The sequence below is a fragment of the Sus scrofa genome, chromosome 2 (assembly GCF_000003025.6).
Source record: "Sus scrofa isolate TJ Tabasco breed Duroc chromosome 2, Sscrofa11.1, whole genome shotgun sequence".
In the NCBI taxonomy this organism is placed as follows: Eukaryota; Metazoa; Chordata; class Mammalia; order Artiodactyla; family Suidae; genus Sus; species Sus scrofa.
In genome coordinates, this window is record NC_010444.4 from 144,842,794 (window position 1) to 144,862,436 (window position 19,643).

A 19,643-nucleotide genomic window follows, 5' to 3' on the forward strand; every position below is an offset into this window, starting at 1 on the left:
GTGATAAAAATGATACATTTTCTTCCCCTAGACTTACGTGTGAGATTAATTTTGAGTGAAGTCTTAGAGCTCTAGTTCTGATATTACTCTATCCTATCTGAAATTACTATGCTCTGAGTAATAATCTTAGAAACAAGGAGTGGTGAAAAGTATTATTGTATCTCTTCACTGCCGTATTTACCTGACTCTCCCCTTGTCAGTCCCTAGAACCGAGTAAGAGAAATAAGACATGCCTTGCGGCCGGGATGATGAAGAGCAAGAACGCCTTTTTTAAAAAGTCTGGGATTCGTACCTGAGCTGGGTGGCATCTTTGGCACCTTACCTGGTATTGCCTTTGCCCATTTCACTGCCGCAATCACCTGCCGCCCGCCTAACATGTTGAGTGCGGTCATGATCCGCCAGGTGGAATCTGGAATCGAGCTGTCATATCCTGCATACAACACCTCGGGTTCAATGACTTCCAGCAGTGACACCAGGGTGGGGGTGAGCTGTGGTAGCGTTGCAGGAACTATTGTTTTATTAGCAGAATTTTCAGAAGTTTCTTGTGAGACTCCTGTAGTGGCCTGCTGAATTCCTTTTATCTTTTTCTTTGTTTTTCGAGCTGTGGGTATATTAAAAAAAAATACACAAATGAATTGTAATGGGAAAGTCTGGGTGGCACAGTTTATTCAAAATTTCTCAAACTATTTTGTTTAAAAGACGACAACTCTTTAATTTAGCAATTATGATAGTGACATGGAAGGAGAGAAAACACATTGCTTTCCTCCTGAAAGCAGATCAAGAGGAACCCATTCATTTCTTAATTTCCTCTACAAATAAGCCAATTACCTCCTCATCATAGCTGTACTTATATAAAATTGTCTTACCACATATGTCAAAATACAAACAAATCACTTTCATAGATTCTTCTACTTCTATCTCATTTCACGCCAAAGTCAGATTTTTCTTAAATTACTTTTACTATCAATTGAAAGAATGAATCTAAGTTTGTGATAAGAGACTAGCCACTGCAGCTTAGGTTAATCTGAATTGTGGATACATACAATGAAGAGACTGATACTGTTTATATCCTTGCACAAAGTCCCCTTATCAAAACAGTATGATGATATGATGACAGAGCAGAGCACATGCTAAAAATAGCATAGATTCAAACAGCAGAAAAACCCACTTTTTACGTTGATACCATAGATACTATATGGGACTTAAAAAATCTTTGTGGAGGTCTTCCTGTCGTGGCTCAGCAGTAACGAATCTAACATCCATGAGGACTCATGCTGGATCCTTGGCCTCGCTCAGTGGGTTAAGGATCTGGTGTTGCTGTGAGCTGTGGTACAGGCCAGTGGCTGCAGATCCAATTCAACCTCTAGCCTAGGAACCTCCATATGCCATGGGTGTGGCCTTAAAAAGCCAAAAGTAAATAATTTACCAGTGGGAAATTTCTTTTATATGAGATTTATATAGATGAGTCTATAAACCGAAAGTGTCCATTTATTAAGATAAAAGCTATCGTTTATTTTTGACTTAGTTTGGGACAGTATAATCAAATTACAACATGGAGTCTATAATTTTTTTTAGTAAATGAACTTACTTGTTCTACTATTTGTTTAAGCATATGTGCTGCCAAAGCAAGCCAAGAATTTTAGCATTCTTAAAGAGAACGTACTGAGAGCTGCACGGAGGGCGAGGACTACAGAGACATGAAAGAAGAGACAGACTTGTTTTCGTCATCAGGCATGCAAACCGTTTTGTTAAGCACGAAGTCAGTGCGAATCACGTGTACAAATCATTACTAGATCCTCTGTCCCCAAGATGACAACATATATCATTTGCGGAGGGCAGCTATGGGGTAAGAACTCTGTATTTCAGTGGGTAGTGTTAGAAGGGAAACACCCCTGTCGTCTGCACTGACTAGGGTGCTCCCCTTTCTTCCTGTGTTCTATGCTGAGACAGTGAACACCTCTTAGTTAACAGTTCAGGACAGAGAAACACGGTCACGACCGATCTGTCCTGATTTGACCATGCTCAACTGGAGACACGGCATGATGTGGCGTAGAGGGCGTACAACGCAGCCAGCATATTTGCACTTAAATCCTGGCTCTGCCATTTAGTCGTTGGGTATCTGTGCAAGTTATTCCCTGGGCCTCAGTTTCCTATTCTGTAAAATGATAGTATCAGTACTTACCTCATAGGGTCCACTGATAATTACATCACTTAAAATATACAAAATGCATGAAACAGTTCCTGGCACACTTTAAGTGCTATATAAGAATGATCACTGCCTCAACTGGTAGTAAAACATAGTTTTAGAATATTTTAAATTCACGCAGTTCATGTTTATAGAGGAGTAACAAAATTTCAAAAAAGGAAGAGCTTCTACACATAAGGAAAGCCTTTAAACAATCCAAGGTATCTCACTGACACTAAGATCTCAAAATTCTAAGGTGTACTTTACAAAGTACATACCAACAACTTATACAACTCAACAGCAAAAAAGCCAACGACCCAACTGAAAGATGGGCGAACGACCTGAATAGCCATTTCTCCAAGGAAGATATACAGGTGGCCAACAAGCACTTGAAACAACACTCAACATTCCTGATTATTAGAGAAATGCAAATCAAAACTACCATGAGGTACCACCTAACACCAGTCAGAATGGCCATGATTCATAAGTCCACAAATAACAAACGCTGGAGGGGGTGTGGAGAAAAGGGAACCCTCCTGCACTGTTGGTGGGAATGTAAACTGGTACAACCCCTATGGAAAACGGTATGGAGGTATCTTAGAAAACTATACATAGATTTACCATATGACCCAGGAATCCCATTCTTGGGCATATATCCGGACAAAACTCTACTTAAAAAAGACACATGCATCCGCATGTTCATTGCAGCAATGTTCACAATAGCCAAGACATGGAATCAACCCAAATGTCCACTGATAGATGACTGGATCAGGAAGATGTGGTAGATATACACAATGGAATACTACTCGGCCATAAAAAAGAACAAAATAATGCCATTTGCAGCAACATGGATGGAACTACAGACTCTGATCCTGAGTGAAGTGAGTCAGAAAGAGAAAGACGAATACCATATGATATCACTTATATCTGGAATCTAATATATGGCACAAAGGAACCTTTCCACAGAAAAGAAAATCATGGACTTGGCGAAGAGACTTGTGGTTGCCAAGGGGGAAGGGGCAGGAGTGGGAGCTTGGGGTTAATAGATGCAGAATGTTGCCTTTGGGATGGATTAGCAATGGGCTCCTGCTGTGTAGCACTGGGAACTCTGTCTAGTCAATTATGATGGAGCATGATAATGTGAGAAAAAAGAATGTATACATGTATAACTGGGTTACCATGCTGTACAGTAGAAAAAATATATATATATAAATGATAAAAGAAAGAATCTGTATGTTTCCAGAAAAAATAAATTCAAAGTACTTCTCTACGGAAAAAAAAAAAAAAGTACATAAACACACATATCCTAAATCCCACTAAAATAGTCCTGTAAATACCCTCATTAACCCCAACTTTAAATCTGTCCAGAATGTATGTTCCTAGGCTCCACATTAGAACACAGAAAGGATAACGACAAACTGGAGGTTTTAAAGTCCCCTTCTGTACTCAGTACATAGCTAGTTAATTTCTTACTGATTATCTATGCTTCTGAATAAAGCTCAGAAAGCACGAGCCAGCCCAACTGTGTTGTGTGTGCTATGAGCTAATGTATTTTCAAATAACTGTAGGAAGGAGTTGTTAATTGCCTTATTTAAGCAATCATGACTTTTAAGCTATTCAGTAATAAGATTTTATTCTAAATAAAGTCCCTGACCCTTTGGAGCATGCAGTAGACTTAACATATGATCTCTACATAAATGGTCATATTCTGTGATAGCTGGACTTCATTTTTTTTTTTTTTTTTTGCTTTTTAGGGCCACACTTGAGGCATATGTAAGCTCCCAGGCTAGTGGTCCAATCTGAGCTGTAGCTGCCAGCTTAACACCACAGCAGCACCGGGATCCAAGCTGAGCTGCATCTGCGACCTACACCACAGACTATGGCAACGCCAGATCCTTAACTCATTGAGCAAGGCCAGGGATCAAACCCTCAGCCTCATGAATTCTAATGGGATTCGTTTCTGCTGTGCTGCAATGGGAACTCCCTCAACTTCATTCTTAATAACACTAATCTTATTTAGTTTAAAACAGCTTAAAATATTAGTTATGAAATCTGCTAATATCGTAAGCCTCCTTGCCTGTAAGTTCCACTTGACTCATTATGACAAAAATAAAGCTGTAACTTGGAATAATTACAATTCACCTTCAAATGAAGTAAGTGTAAAACATTTGGGATCACCATTAGAGAACTTACCTGTTTTCAAATGCCAGGCACTTTAAGCAATAAGGAAGGTTGCCTTAAAATCAACCTTGAGAATTGCTTGGTGTGGGGCAAGAGTATCAAATACACCACTCACATCACTCAAGTTCATTTACGGAGAGAACAGGGTGCTGAGAGGGTGGACTGCTTCTGAAAAATTACTCCGGGGCTATCAGGAAACTGCCTGGCTTAGGGGACGCATTCTGATGAACAAGAGAACATTTTGAAAGACTATTTAAAAAAAAAAAAGCAAAACCAATATAATAAATAGATGAGTCATGTATTCCATGCTTAAATATTATGGGCCCGCCAAATATTTCTGGGACACACACATACCTACTCCAAATAAAGGTTTTATATATACTGGAATAATTAAAAACAAAAATGAGGCTTTCACACTAAAACCACACATACACAAAAACTCAGATTTTTAAAAGCCTTTCTTTAAATTTTTCTACAAGTACAATTACATTATCAACTACATGATATGTGCTACCCAATATCTAATACATTATTAAATAACGGTCTGTAATTAGGTGTGTAAGTGGACAGGAGGTTACTCGAGGCTTTACCTGAGGGTGTGTTTAATACGAGGCTCCAAAATTACCCCTCTGAGTAGAAGAATGTATACTGAAGACTAGCACGCTGTAGCTCTCGACAAAAAGGCCAGTTTCCCTACCCTTCCGGCATTTTATGTGACAACTTATAAAAGCATGCACATATGGTTGTTTTTTAATACAGTATTTTGGGAAATGGCAGCTTAAATTGTACGTTTAAATTTTGTTCAAAAAAGTCCACTTTTCAGTGAAAGATCTGACTAGAAATGGCAGTGATGACATATTTGGTAACACAGAGAAAATCAGGTGTCACTCGCTGCCATGGTCGTCTTCCAGTGAGATGAAAGCAAAGGGCACTACAGTTGTTACTAAATTGTCGGAGAAAGGGGACAAATGTACTCATCCAGTCCCACCAGAATCACTACTTGAAACAAAATCTTCTCTTGGAAAAAAAATCCCTTATACTTGGGACAGGAGAGGAATTGCTCAGAAGGTTCATTACATGCTTAAACCTCCAAAGACCAAAGGTATTAAGCTTGATGCGTACTTGGGAAAGCATCTAAAAATGTCACTGGGTAAACGACCATACTACAGTAGTGATATGATAGAATTTTATTTTAGTTTGTCCTTTGAGTAGACAAAGCTAAATACAGAATAGCTGAGATGAAAACGTGGGGATTCAAGGAACATAGTAAAACTGGGCCTGGAGAATACATGTAAACCAATCACTAGAAACGGACATGCCTTAATACACACTTATTTAAAAGGTCGGAGAGCAGAAAAATGAAACTATAAAATATGCACAGAGATCTGGTATGCAAGAAAGTAAGGAATAACTATCCCGTTTTGTTTAAAAAAAAAATTACCCTTGTGGCACTGAAAGCGAACCTCTACATGGATCTGTAATCAATCTCTAGCTTTTGTAGCACCTACAAGAAGGTGGGCAGTTAGCATTTTCTTTAAATCAGTGCTTAACATGTTAGCAGTAAACTTGAAGCAACCTAGTCATACCTAAAAATCAAAACAAAAAACAGAAACAAACACACCAGGCAAAGTTACTGGTGTGTTTCCAAAGTCTTTACTATGGTGAAGAAAGGGCTAATTTCATCTTTCTGGCTCTCAAAGTAGTGTGAAGACGTGAGGATCGTGCTGTGTGGCCGCGGGCACGCGACTTCCGTCACGCCCACAGACCTGCTTGGTAACGGACCACACACACGCACAGGGTGAGCGAGACAGCACCAGCCGTCTCTCTTCTATCAGAAGAACCACATGGCTTCCACTCTCCCTCCACTGCCACCATGTACAAGTTCAGTCTTTGCAAAATACTAATCTGATCATGTCTCTGCCCTGATTTGCCAACTAACGTCTCCTCAGCTTCTCTAGATTTAAAGTTTCATGTTGCTTCTTCCAGGAAGCTTTCCCTGCCTTTCAGGACAGAATGAGGGGACGCTCCTCTGGCTGCTGTAGCTCCGTTCCTTTTGTGGGGTGCCATGCCATTTTGCGATTGACTCTGCAACCTAAGCAGACAGGAAACTGCCCAAATGCAGGCACTGTTTTATTCCTTTTATGTCTAGTGCCTGCCTTGGTGAGTATTTGCTGAGTCAAGGTCACCACTACCACATTCATGGAACTTGCAATTCCAAACTTTTTCTCAGAGGAAAGATTTTAAATGATGAGATCAACTTGTTATATAAACAAGGATATGAAACTCAAACTTAGAACTAGTTTTAGATTTCTTTCCTGAAAAACAAAACAAACAAAACCCATCCAATGCCTCCTTGGGCAGTAGCCCCACCACCCCCGCCAGTCTGCAGGTCTGTAATAAACACACATACACACGCACACATGTTTGCCAAGTAACAGGTAAGTAACAGAATAATAGACATGTGAGTATACTGGTTAGAAATAACCCTAGCAAATAGTTTTGAGGTTGAAAAAAGGAATAAGAAAGATCAAAGTAATGTTTCAAGTCTTGTAAGTTTCATTATCTAATTTTCCTTTTTTTTTTTTTTTTGTCTTTTCTAGGGCTACACCCGTGGCATATGGAGGTTCCCAGGCTAGGGGTCCAATCAGAGCTGTAGCCGCCGGCCTACGCCAGAGCCACAGCGACTTGGGATCCCAGCTGCGTCTGCGACCTCCACCTCAGCTCATGGCAATGCTGGATCCTTAACCCACTGAGCAAGGCCAGGGAGCGAACCTGCAACCTCATGGTTCCTAGTCGGATTCATTAACCACTGAGCCACGACGGAAACTCCTAATTGTCTTTTTTGTATATAGTGTGGCTACACTGAATTCAATGTGTATAGTAAGAGCTGATAAATTTATGCAGAATATGAAATGCTCATTAAAATCCTATTTTAATTATTACATATGCTTATGTTTTAAAAAGTAAAATGAATTTCTATAGGATACAGAGACAATTCATTTTTAGATACTTACCTTCCAGGTTCATTCCAGCTTGAAGACACTTTCTGTAGCGGCATGCTGGACAGTTTTTTCTTCGAATTTTATCAATGATACAGTCATTTCTTCCAGCACAAAGATAATTGTGCTGTCCTATATGGAAAACAAAAACACTGTTAAAATTCCACAGGTCTTCAAGGATATTTTTATGGAAAGACTCTGTCTTTTTTCATTTGGGTAGAACATAGCCAGGGACTGCAGGCACTGGTTAAGGAAGGTATTAGCATACGTCCTACATCCATTACGAAGTTGAGAGGTCAGCTTAAAAGAAAGTCGTTCTTAACATGCTCACCAAACGTAGTTCATTAAAAGACTTGACTGTAGCCTACATAGAGAAGAGTGCACACATCACAAATGTATTCCCTACTGCATTTTCATGAACTGCACACCTCCATGCAGTCGGTTCTCAGATCAAGGAGCAAGACAGTGCCCCGCAAACCCGCTTCTTGCCCAGCCTTTCCACTCACTACCCACCACGGGTCATCTCTTTCTGGATGAACTGCTCTTTGAATTGTGCTGTCATTTCTTCTCTTAACAGTGAGAAGACAGTCTCTGTAATCACTATTTTATTATGACTTCTAACTTAATGGTTAGGAGAACTACAGAAAGAGGAAACCGGTTTAAAAATACTCTGAGAGTCCCAAAGGGAAAATTACTTTAATTCAACATTATACCACCATATTCAAATAAAGTGTACTCCCCCTCCAAGTTTTAAATGAAGTGACAAACACTTAATCTTAATTATGCTAAGGCTGCCAGCAGTTAGTTAGGTGAATCAGAGACTTGGCAAACTAAACTACTGTGTATAGATCTTAAGGAGATTTGTTCATTATTTCACATGCTTCTTTGACTCCAAATATTAAAGATCGTTACGACTGGAAGTCTTCAGGCACCCAGTGTTAACTGATGTGTGGCAAGAGGCACAAGCGCAGTTTTCACCTGACAAAAATTTTCAAGGGAAATCTGAAAGGAAAAGACAAAAAAAACCAAAAAACAAAAAAAAAAACCACCACCAAAAAACTCCCTACCCTCCACCCACCTTCAATATACATTCTTGTCGTTTTCTTTAGTTGAAGAAAACGATCTGAGGCCTGGCAAAAACGGAAAGGATCCTGCTACAGAAAACCAGCACATCTCAATCAGTAACTAAGACGCCACGTTCCTTACGCTAGGGCAACGGTCTTCAGAAGACTGCAGGATATCTGTCTTCTCAAAAGTAAGCCTTCTTCAATTTGCTAGGTTCGAATATACTCAGTTCTAATGTCTGGGAAAAGATTCTTTATGCATAGAGTGACCTACTGGACTCAGATGAAATCAAACCATGTTCAGTTCTTCCTAACATGATAAATCATAATGCTTGTTAAGCATTAGTTTGGGTAGATGATTAACAGTATTAGGTCCAATTCTGTGTGAGGACTAGGCCACAGAGCCGACGAATGGCCTGCAGTCCAGCTTTGTTCCAGGTTGTCCTCCAGTGCCAAATGTCTGTGCCAGCCGCTTCTGCTCCTTTCCGTATTGTGCAAGCTTTTGAGCTTCTTTACTTGGACATGAAATGGAAGCACTAACCTACCAATTCTCTCCTCTGTACAGTTAAGTCAGAACAACAGATAAAATCATAATTGAAGCAGTTATAATACAAAGACATTCTACCTCCTAAGAACATCCCTGAATTACTAGAAGGGACAAGTGTAAAAATTACTCACTGCCAAACACGGAAAAAGTTCTAATGCTTTATTTATATCTAACCAAAAGGTCAGAATGTGCCCATTACGCCAATAATGATTTTTTTTTCTTTTTAGGGCTGCGCTTGTGGCATATAGAAGTTCCCAGGCTAGGAGTCGAACCAGCGCTGTAGCTGCCGACCTACACCACAGCTCACGGCAACGCCAGATCCTTAACCCAGTGAACATGACCAGGGATCAAACCCGCGTCCTCAGGGATACTAATCGGGTTCGTTACTGCTAAGCCACAACAAGAACTCCTTAATAATGACTTCTTTATCCCAGGTATATCTCAAGCAAAATTAAGAATCTGAGCTTTAGGATCAGGGGCACTGTACTTCAAAAGTTAAAATCAGCTCTGCTGGTTATGAGGCAGAAGCTGGACAAGTCTGTGCATGTCTCATCCATACAAGGGGGAGTTCTGACTGGTGGTCACTGTTTACAAGCATGGCTGTGTGCCACTAATAGCCACTCCCCATCAGTCCTTCTGAGAAGACAATAAGACACCTTATTATTATTATGGAGTTCTTTGTCTTCTACCACTTGGGAAATTCTTTTTCTAACTAAAAAAAGAGAGTAAATGTCAGGAGAAGAGCCTTCAGGCAGCTTGAATTTCTCAACATTGTTTTGTGTGCATTACATTTATTTTTAAGATACAAAAATCTATTTTTGGCAGTTGATCCTGGTTTCTGTTTCTGGTAGGCGCGGTAACCGGCCGCCAAGATGGCCCCAATGGTCTCGGTCTCCTGGTATTCACACTTACAGAGTCCCTTCCCATACTATACCAGGATTGCTCTCTGTGCCCAGTGAAATGCAGCAGAAGTGACAGTGTGTCGCATCTGAGATTGTGTTATAAAGAAATTATGTTTCCATACTGGTCACAGTCCCTTGTGGATCACTTGTCCTGGGGGATGCCAGCTGCTCAGTTGAGAGCAGCTCTAGAGGAGGCCCACGTGGTAAGGAACTGAAGCTTCTTGCCAAAGGCAGTGTGAATGGGCTGGTAAATGTCCTCCAGCCCCAGTCAAGCCTTCAGGTGACTGCAGCCTCCACCACGTCTGCATGTTACAGCGTCATGGGCAGGACTCCCCAGCTCATAAGCTGCTCCCGAACTCCTTCCTCTCAGAAACTACATGACCTAAGAAACGTCCACTGTATCAAGCCACTGATGTGGGGGCAATCTGTTACACATCAACAGACAACTAATACAGTAGGGATTAGTAAAGCTGTTACAAATAAATTTAAGTTATAAAAAGCAATGATCTGAGAAAATATTTGGTAATAAATAGAACAGCGATGCATGCACATGATCAAGATACTGAGCGAACGGGTAACACAGCAAAGGGCACGTGTAGGAGTTTCTGCGGTTGGTATACCTATTGGAAGCACGCAGGTTTTCAATGTGAACTGCAAGAGTCGCCTGAGCTTATTCCTTTACTGCTCTCAGAGGTGATGTGGTACCCTGGAAAGTGCGCTGCGCAGGGCGCCAGGAAGCCCGGGGTCTGCACTGTGGCCCTACCGCCTTGCTGTTTCATCTCAGTCATGTTTACTAGCCTTTCTGAGCCCCAGCTTCCCCACTGGTAGAGTTGGAAAATTAGCCCCTACTTTGCTGAGCTTCTGCAAGGGTTAAAGGTAGCTGTGCAGAAGGTTCTTAAAATAGTGCCTAACACGTTACAAGCACTCAATAAATGCTAGGCATTAGATAATTCCCTTGTTTTTATCTCAGTATCTACAAGAGTACACAATGCCAGGAGACAAGACTTTGATCATACCAGGATATCATTGTGACAGTGAGGTTAAGAGCCTGTTTGGGAGTTCCCACTGTCGTGCAGTGGGTTAAGAAGCCAACTGCAGCAGCTCAGGCCACTGCAGTGCAATGAAAATCATACAAGCTTCATATCTTAACCGTTAAAGAAAGTGGTCTAAAGTATGCAGCTGGGCTTAAAGTGCATTTCCATTATGTCTCGAAGGGAAAAGCAGAAGAACTGCTCTGAGTTAGGTTCGCAAATGATTACGGAATTTTAGAGCTCGAAGGGACCGTGGAAAGCATGTAAATCGAATAAAGGATTTACTTAACAAAGTCCACGTTTTAACCTTCTCGTATTAATTATGTCATCTAGCCATCATACTTAACCGAAATGCTTAAATGATACAAATTCTGAAGCAGGATAGCATATACTCAATGAAATTTTAACTCAAAACAAAAATTAACTGACTTTATAAGGGATTAAGCCCAGAGGGCATATGGCCTGCAGTGATTTTTAGTATGTTCAACTTTTCTTTTTTTTTCTTTTAAAATTTCATTTGGATGGTTTTAGGTGGGGCATTGTTGTTTTGCCGAGTATCAATGACTGCCCTCCTTCCTGCAGTTGTATTCTATTTGGCCAGAATGATACCCCCTCAGTCCCTGTAAGCACTGGGCTACACTCTCTGAAATAATGATTTTAGTTAAAATGAAGGAGAATGAAAAGAATTTTAAAATAATCTATTTCTTTTAAGGCTCCATTGTCTCATTCTGAATTTCATTTTTAGAATTCAATCTGTCAATATTTACTACATGCAGAAATAGTGTAATACTGTTATCACTGCATTTTTATCGTGGAAAGAATGACTCAAAGTGCTGAATAAAGTAAAAGGAGGACACGGAGGAGCTTGTCCTTTCTTGGGTCTGTGATGACAACCTCTGCCTTGTACGAGGGGTGGGCTTTCACCTAGCGACTCGCCTCTGGTTCGATGCTACCAACCCGGTGAAAGCCTGTGTGCCTGTGCACTCCGTGGAGTAACGTAAGTAATTTCACAGTTTGCTAATGTATCAAAAGCAGTCCAAACAAAAGAAAATGACTCATCTAACTTTTAAGGATATGCAAACACAACTCAAGCCAAATAATCCTTCTCATGCGCTGAATGAATAGATAATTATATTTCTCTAAAATTAATATAATCAGAGCTTTAGGTAATCCATTCAGGCCACAATGCCTTCCAACTGTTTTACAAATAACTAAATTACACAGGTTTTTTCTAAGAGAATTCACTGATAATATTAGAAAACCTTAGTGTGACTTCTAACAATTTGCTTATGCAATACATTTTTTCCTTCTTTAAGGAGTTGAAGTTATTGCCTTTGTCAGCAGGCGGAATCTGTAACAAGGGTAAAGTTTATATTAATGTATTTGTCGAGTGAAATGCCTTCTTTCCTAACCTGCTCAGGCCATTCATCATTTGCTCCTCCGCATTATACTCTCTGTACCTTGTAACTGTTAACTCGTCTTTGACTCCCACATAGACTGTGACCGCTCCCCCAGGGCAGGGCCAAGTCGTAGGCTGCACTGATCACTGATACGTGTGGCCCGGCCCCGGCTCATGAGCAAACAAAACACAACACTTCCCTGCTCACAGCTCTCTTTATCATGCCTTTTTGCCGGGTGAGAAGAGCTGGTGGCTTTAAAATCAACTACTTTAAGGGAATTAAAGCCCATGATTCTAATACCGTGAGCATTATGTTCCTGATGAAACCAAACACCATCACTGCTCATGACGGACTTTCTTACAGCCGTGCTCTCTGACCAGACCACGATACCCACTCCCGTCCACTAATACTTCTGGATTTCATTCTAGTTTGGTTTTGTTTGGTTTTTTCTTTTTTTTTTTTTTTTTTTTAGGGCTGCACCTACAGCAAATGAAGGTTCCCAGGCTAGGGGTCGAATCAGAGCTGCAGCTGTTGGTCTACTCCACAGCTCACAGCAACACCAGATCCTTAACCCACTGAGCAAGGCCAGGGATTGAACCCTTGTCCTCATGGATACTAGTTGGGTTCATTACCGTTAAGCCATGACGGGAACTCCTCTAGTTGGCTTTTAAATGTGTCCCTTTCCCACGAGAGGACTTAGGAGCACCTCCCTCTCTCTGCTTTTATGGACTTCTAGCCTTAAAGGGCTTCACCCATAAGAGAAATTTCAAAATCCACTCTAAGAAGCAGGAACCAAATAGAGGAAAAAAAACAAAACAAAACCAAAAAAAAAACAAAAAACAAAACTCTTCAAAACACACACTACCTTCCACTGCTCTTTTGAAGAATACTTTACAGCTTCCACAAGTCAGGACCCCATAATGACATCCCGAAGCTTCATCAGAACACACAAGGCAGAGTTTGGGAGGTGGTCCCGTTGCTGCTGAGGAGCTGGATGGAGGAGAACTTACGTCCGGTCTCATTCCAGGGCTACAGAAGGAAGAAACAAGTGTTCAAATGGAACTGTCATGACTGTCAAAGAAGCATCACAGCCAATTCTCTTACCTTCTCACTGCACAGGGCGCATGTTCACACCGGGCTCTGGCTTCAAGCCCCAGCGGGCATTAGCATAGCCTACCTACATAAATGCCAGCACTCTTTTCTTCTTCTTCTGTACAAAATTACAAGTGAGTTCACTTCTTTTTAGCTACCCCTTCACAAGAGTGGTGAAACTGTGCTTCACTTAGGTATGACAATTTTCAGTTGCTTAGGAGTGGTTTATTAAAGTATCATTTACATACAAGAGCTTTAACCATTTATAAGTGTACAGGTGATCAGTTGTTTTTGTTTTTCCCTTTTCTGCTGCCTCTGTGGTGTATGGATGTTCCAGGGCCAGGAGTCGAATGCGAGCTGGAGCTGTGACCTGTGCCACAGCTGCAGTAACTCCAGATCCTTAACCCTCTGCACAGGGCCAAGGATCAAACCAGTGCCTCCACAGACATAAGCCAGATCATTAACTCACTGTGCCACAGCGGGAACTCCCAGCTCCTGGGTTTTGTTAAATGGGCAGTAGTGTAACTACCACCACAATCAAGAAATACTGTACATACCCATCAAGCCCAAAAGGTCCCTTTAACTGCCCTTTAACTGCTTAGGGCATCATTTTTTCCTCTGATGTTAAGGTATTGTACAGGCATCTTTCTAAATTCATGTCACTACATTTCTACCCATTCCTCTCCTTGGGTTAACAGGCGGAATTTGTTTTACTGCGCTTTGTTTTTTATTGCACTTCACAAATACTGCACGAAATTTTGTGGCAACACTGTCTTGTCAAATGGCTAGTATTTTTTTTTTTTTGTTGGCATTATGCATTTTTAAATTAAGGAACATACGTTGCTTTTTTAGACATGATGCTGTTGCACACGTAACAGACTACATAATAACGTAGAAATAACTTCTCCATGCACTAGGAAACCCAAACATTGCTGTGACTGGTTTTACTGCAGTATTTGCTTTCTTGCCGTGGTCTGGAACCAAACTGCAGTGTGTCTGAGGTATGACTGTGTTAGAGTTTGGTCCAACATCTCTCCTTCCCAATGTTATCCTAGCTGAAACGACAGTTTTCATGACTTACAAAAGAATGACGCAGAAACGTTACCTCCTCTAACCTTCCAGCCTGGCTTGCATCGAGTGAGGCTTTTTCCAGCACTAGGTGTTCAACAGTAAAGGACTATGCTGCCCTCCCCACTCAGTGAAGATGTGCCCTGGAGAAGAGGATGGAAAATGGGAATCCGCTTCTCCACTAGGTCTGGTTTTCCTTGTGTAGACTTCTCACGGGGAGGGCAGCGTTAGGGTCTGAAGAGGCATATTCTTTCCCTAATGCGTCGATGTGGAAATTTTCAGACCACGCAGCGGATATACCCTTTACTTGTACTCAGCCAGTTCTCAACATTCTGCCGCATTAATTACAAAGATGTTTTTATAAGCCAGTGAGAAAGTGACCCTTCATCCTAGAGGAAAAAGTAACTATACAACCTTCACTGTAGATGATACAGTGGTTTACCCTGTCGTGTCTTTCCAAGCGATTTTCAACTTTCACGCCAACTTTGGAACCAAAACTGTATTGTGCAACTTGAAAAAGAGTTTCTAACCTTTCTAACCTCTGTGACTAACAAGAGGCTCTGAAAGGGTTTCTGGAGACTGCTCATTTCATCTCTAGTTGCGTGTTCTTCAGAAGTTTGCATGGGAGCCGTCTGTTGATTTGGGAACGTCAGGGCTGTTGGTCACTACCTGCCTACATAACAAAGTTCATAAACATACCATTACCTGTCTCCAGGATTTTCTTCATCTGTCTAGCCTTCAAAACAGATGACATTTTGTTCACTTTGACTAGATGTAACCTTTTTTTTTTTTTAAATTAGTGAAGCTAATAACATTACTTAATCTCAATTACAAATATGCCTAAACTAATTCACAAAACTAACTTAAATTGTTTGGGTTATCAGCATGGTTAGAAATTAAACTTATTAAGTAACATAGTCGTGTCATTCTGTTTTAGGAGTAAAACAAAAGTTAATGACAGTTTGTTTTATAAATGTCACTTTAAATAAGCCAATAAATCCCAAACCTCCCCCTAAATTCTGTCCTCAAAAGAAGCCTCCCGAGCCTAGGCAACCCTATGTCTAATCTAGAGGCTTGGCCAACAGGACAGCCCTCCGGCCACCCCATTTCTGGGAGCAGGCCCCAGGGTTTCAGACTGTCTTCTGCACAGTGTCACAGAGAATTTCGGGATGCGTCCATGTCGTCAGGCATTGGCCCCCTGCTCTATCTGGGAGAGTGGACCGAGTGCTCACTGCAAGCCCCCAGGGGACGAGAATAACCTGAAACGGCTCTGCTGTAGGTCTGGCACGAGCCACCCCTGATTAAGGGAAACGTGTGACTAATGGAGCAGAGCTGCTCCGGGCCATGGTTTCATAGACAAGTAGGAAGGTCTTGGAGGGAGTGAACGGAGCAATGTGTTAGGGAAGCAAAAACTTCCTTGGCTTCTGTTCTGAAGATGCTCCAAAATCTGCTCAGCCAACCTCTGTCAGCTGACATCTATTTTTAGGGACCAACCAGTTGTCTGTATACTAAGTTTACGGAAAATAAATGTAGTATTTGATTATTTGAAAGGTTAATTCTTACTGTTTCTTCAACCAATTATATATATTTACATACATTATATACATGTACACACGTACATATTAAAAATGTTTAAACAGTGTTTTGGTAGTACTTTACAGTTTTAAAACACTTTCATGAATGGAATCTTATCTGTCTTCTCAACGACTCTGTGAAAAGGATGCCATCAACTCTAGATGAGGTCACGCAGCTGCTGGAAGTTGATCAGGGAGCCTGTTTGTGGTTCAGATGCCAGCTCTACCACTTCAAAGCTTTTGTGACCTTGATGGGTGTCTACGACTTTGAGCCTCAGTTTCCTCACAAATACACTGGAAGGACATCACCAGTGTGTGTGTTGTGAAAACAAGGCAACAGAGAGAAAGCCTAGCATAGTTCCTGCCTCTGGCGGGCACTCAGTAACTGTCTATTCTGTCCTCTTTCGGGACAACCAGAGAGTCTATGAAAAAGCATCATATAAGTATTAAGTAAGTGGGAAGTTGGAGTAACAAGTCTAAACCTAGAACACTATTTCCGAATTGTCAGTGACAATCAGAGAATATACAAATCACCTTCAGGCCACTCAGGTGAGCTAGAGATGACAAACAAGAAGGAAAGTTTAAAGTAAATGAATAAATGGACTGATCAAACTTCCACTAAGAAGCTGGAACTCAGGCAGTCATTCTGTGCTACATCAGATAAGAACTGAGTACATGGAAAGCTGCCAAGGGTACCACAGACATCAGTGGAAAAAAAAAATCAGTGTTTGTCACACAAATATGAGCTATCACAGTGCTCACTGGGAGAAATGGATGAATGCAAAATGGATTTTAATTGCAAACGTGACCCAAAATGGTTAGAACTCCAAGGAAAACCATATGGAATCACCATCTTTTAAGAAGAGACCCATGGCAGAAAGAAAGAAAAAGCACACAAGAGGAAGAGTGCATGTTATAGCCTTTCTGAATATGGAAAAGCTGCAATGTCCAGGTCATTACTTAAGGTGTGTTTACAGCTGTGTCAAACATTCTAAAGATGTGGAGAGGTTCTGTCAGGAACTGACCACATCCAGAGTGCTCTCTTTTAAGTGAAGAGTCAAAGGAACAAAATACTTTGTGCTAGGTGAATACTTGAATGCTGCCTCGCATTCAGAACGGAAATTGTGCTGGACATCAAATTACTCCTGAGGCTACTGAGTTTACATTAGAGAGAGAGAAAAATACACGTCTAAGGCAGGGTTTTCCTGCTTCACTCTCTTGCGGAAAAGCGGCTGAGGAAAGGAGGATCAAGGGGGGATGGTCACGGATGGTTTCCGCGAGCTGCTCACACACCTAAAGCGGCACGGGACACACGCAGGCCAATGACGCCCTTCCCTCAGCACGTGCTTCCTGGCACCTGAACGCCAGGCAGCGCGAGAGCACAAAGGTGGCATCCTAAGTGGAAGTCATATCACACAAGAAAATGTGTTAATGGAATGACAGCGGACCCATACACCTGGATCCAGGTAGGGGCAGAAGGTGTTTTTGGCTGCTTCAGAGCGGTATTGCCAGGAAGAGACACTCAGCTATGCATGGAGACAGATCCGGGTTCAAATCCCAGCGATGGCACTTTCACAACTGTGTAACAGTGGCCCGCTGACTTAACCTCTGCGGCTGCTGCCTTATTATTCCTGTTTCAGGAGTTTCTGTGTAAATCATATACCTGAGTTGTATAAAGTACTGGCACATACAGGCAATTAACTTTTGTTTCCTCCCTCCTCCAATTCCTCCTTCCTTTCTGGAGGATCCCAGGGAATGAGAAATGCCCTGAAGAACCTTCTCTGTGAGCCAGAGGAGGGCTACTGGTCCTCCAGAAGCTTATGTTGAGGTAATTACAGATATTCTTTCTGGATTCTACACCAAAACTTCACGGTTTGGTTTTTAAAGGCTAGTATTGCAAAGTGGAACCTGAAACCCTATCGGGGAACTTTCTGTAGCTATGCGAACATTAAAACCCTTTGGTCTGCCTTGCGCTTTGCATGGATCTTTTACCCAGACGTGATTCTGTACTATCATGCCTTAGTCATTTGGAAAATACTGGTTCACTCAGCTACGCAGATCCACCAAATGTTTACACAGTTCGTCATACAGTGTAAGCGTTGCATTTGTCAGGCTCACGATGGCGGATACAAGTTTCCCCCAATTCTGAATTTTGCCTGAAAGCTCTAATTTTATTGACTGGCAACAAACACTGCCAGCTGTCTTCCTTTACGTGAAAAGCTCACCTCAGTCATTTCTGAGAAGACGCCCGTCAAATACCCACGGCTGAGAACCACAGTTTGCCCCAGCGCACAGCCCTGGCAAAGGCGGTTGGTCCGGCTCACACCTTTGCCAGCCCTGCACGCGCTTCCCTTTGAGACACAGCCGTTACTCAAACACTCTACATGTCTGCCCGCTGGGTCAGACAGACAGACAGGGACAAGGCACACATATTCAAGGGTGGAGATGCGACACGTAGTACACTGCTTCCTCAAACACATGCTCACATGGAACTGGCTCGCTTTCTCCTGCAACTCCGAGTGAAGGGCACTCACATACGATGACTACAGTACTTGAAGATGCCAGCAGTTCTACTCATCACTGCTTTGGGTACTGTCAGTGCAAATGTCACCACGGTGAAAAAGGCAAGTCAAGAATGTATTATCATGAAGACGTTTTGAAAGGGCTGGGAACTCGCAGGGCTCCATGGACCCACATTTTGGGAACTGCTGGTACAGAGAACAATGAGGACATTAAGTCAGACATGCTAGAATTCATAACCTAACTGCAATGTAATAGCTTGGTGGCCTTTGAATCTAAGTCTCAAGTGCCCTGTTTCTAGATGGAGGCTGTAATCTGCCTGGCAGAGTGGTACAGCATTGCGTACTAAGTTAGAGCCTTCCCCCGGAAGAGGAAGAAGGAACAGAGATGACAAACTACTACAAACCCAAATGATGTGGTTGGCTCAGCCTTCAATTTATGTGAACTTAACCATATTCTAATGAAATGCAAGAATTTGTTTTTGGAAAGAAAGGCAAAAATCTGTTATCATTTCGGGTAACAAATATCAAGCTGGGAAAAAAATCCCGGAATGAAGCTGCTGCACCGAGATTAATTTTCACTAGCTACAAATGGAAGAGGTATATTCTTGCTGGCTTACCAGTTTTGGTTTTAATAGCATAAAGCTATTGAGTGGTTCTCAACTGGGAGCAGTTCTACTCCCCAGTGGACATCTGGCAAGTCTGGAGATGTTTTTGGTTGTCACGACAGGGGAAATGCCACTGGTATCTAATGAGAAGAGGCTCGGATGCTGCTAAACTTCCCACAATGCACAGGGGACAGTCTTCCACAACAACTAATTGGCCAGTTTCAATGTCAATAGGGCTGAGGTTAAGAAGCCCCTGCCATAAATCTTTAAGCAACATAAAGTGGAGAAAAAAAGAAAATTCAACAAGGACCAGAAACTTACTGTAAAAACTTTCAATTGTCTTTCAGAATGGAACTGCCCTGCCCTACTGAGGCAGCTGTAAATATTCTGATTCAAGACACGTCTAAAAAGAGATTCAAAACAGTGCTGAGGCCAGGGACTAAACAGGTCTAGTGATCATCTTGAGGTAGTAA

The 19,643-nt window shown here is 41.7% G+C and overlaps 1 protein-coding gene across 13 annotated transcripts in view; it reads right to left on the reverse strand.

Annotated features, from left to right (window-relative positions):
- NR3C1 (nuclear receptor subfamily 3 group C member 1) overlaps positions 1–19,643 on the reverse strand; it is a 133,515-nt gene that overhangs the window by 19,857 nt on the left and 94,015 nt on the right. For 7 of the 13 annotated variants that reach the window (XM_005652955.3, XM_005652953.3, XM_005652956.3 and 4 more), the window contains exons 3-5: positions 13,172–13,338; positions 7,381–7,497; positions 323–601 (exon numbers count right to left, since the gene is read on the reverse strand). In XM_005652955.3, the coding sequence (XP_005653012.2) occupies positions 323–601; positions 7,381–7,497; positions 13,172–13,338 (563 nt within the window). 13 annotated transcript variants of the gene reach the window in all.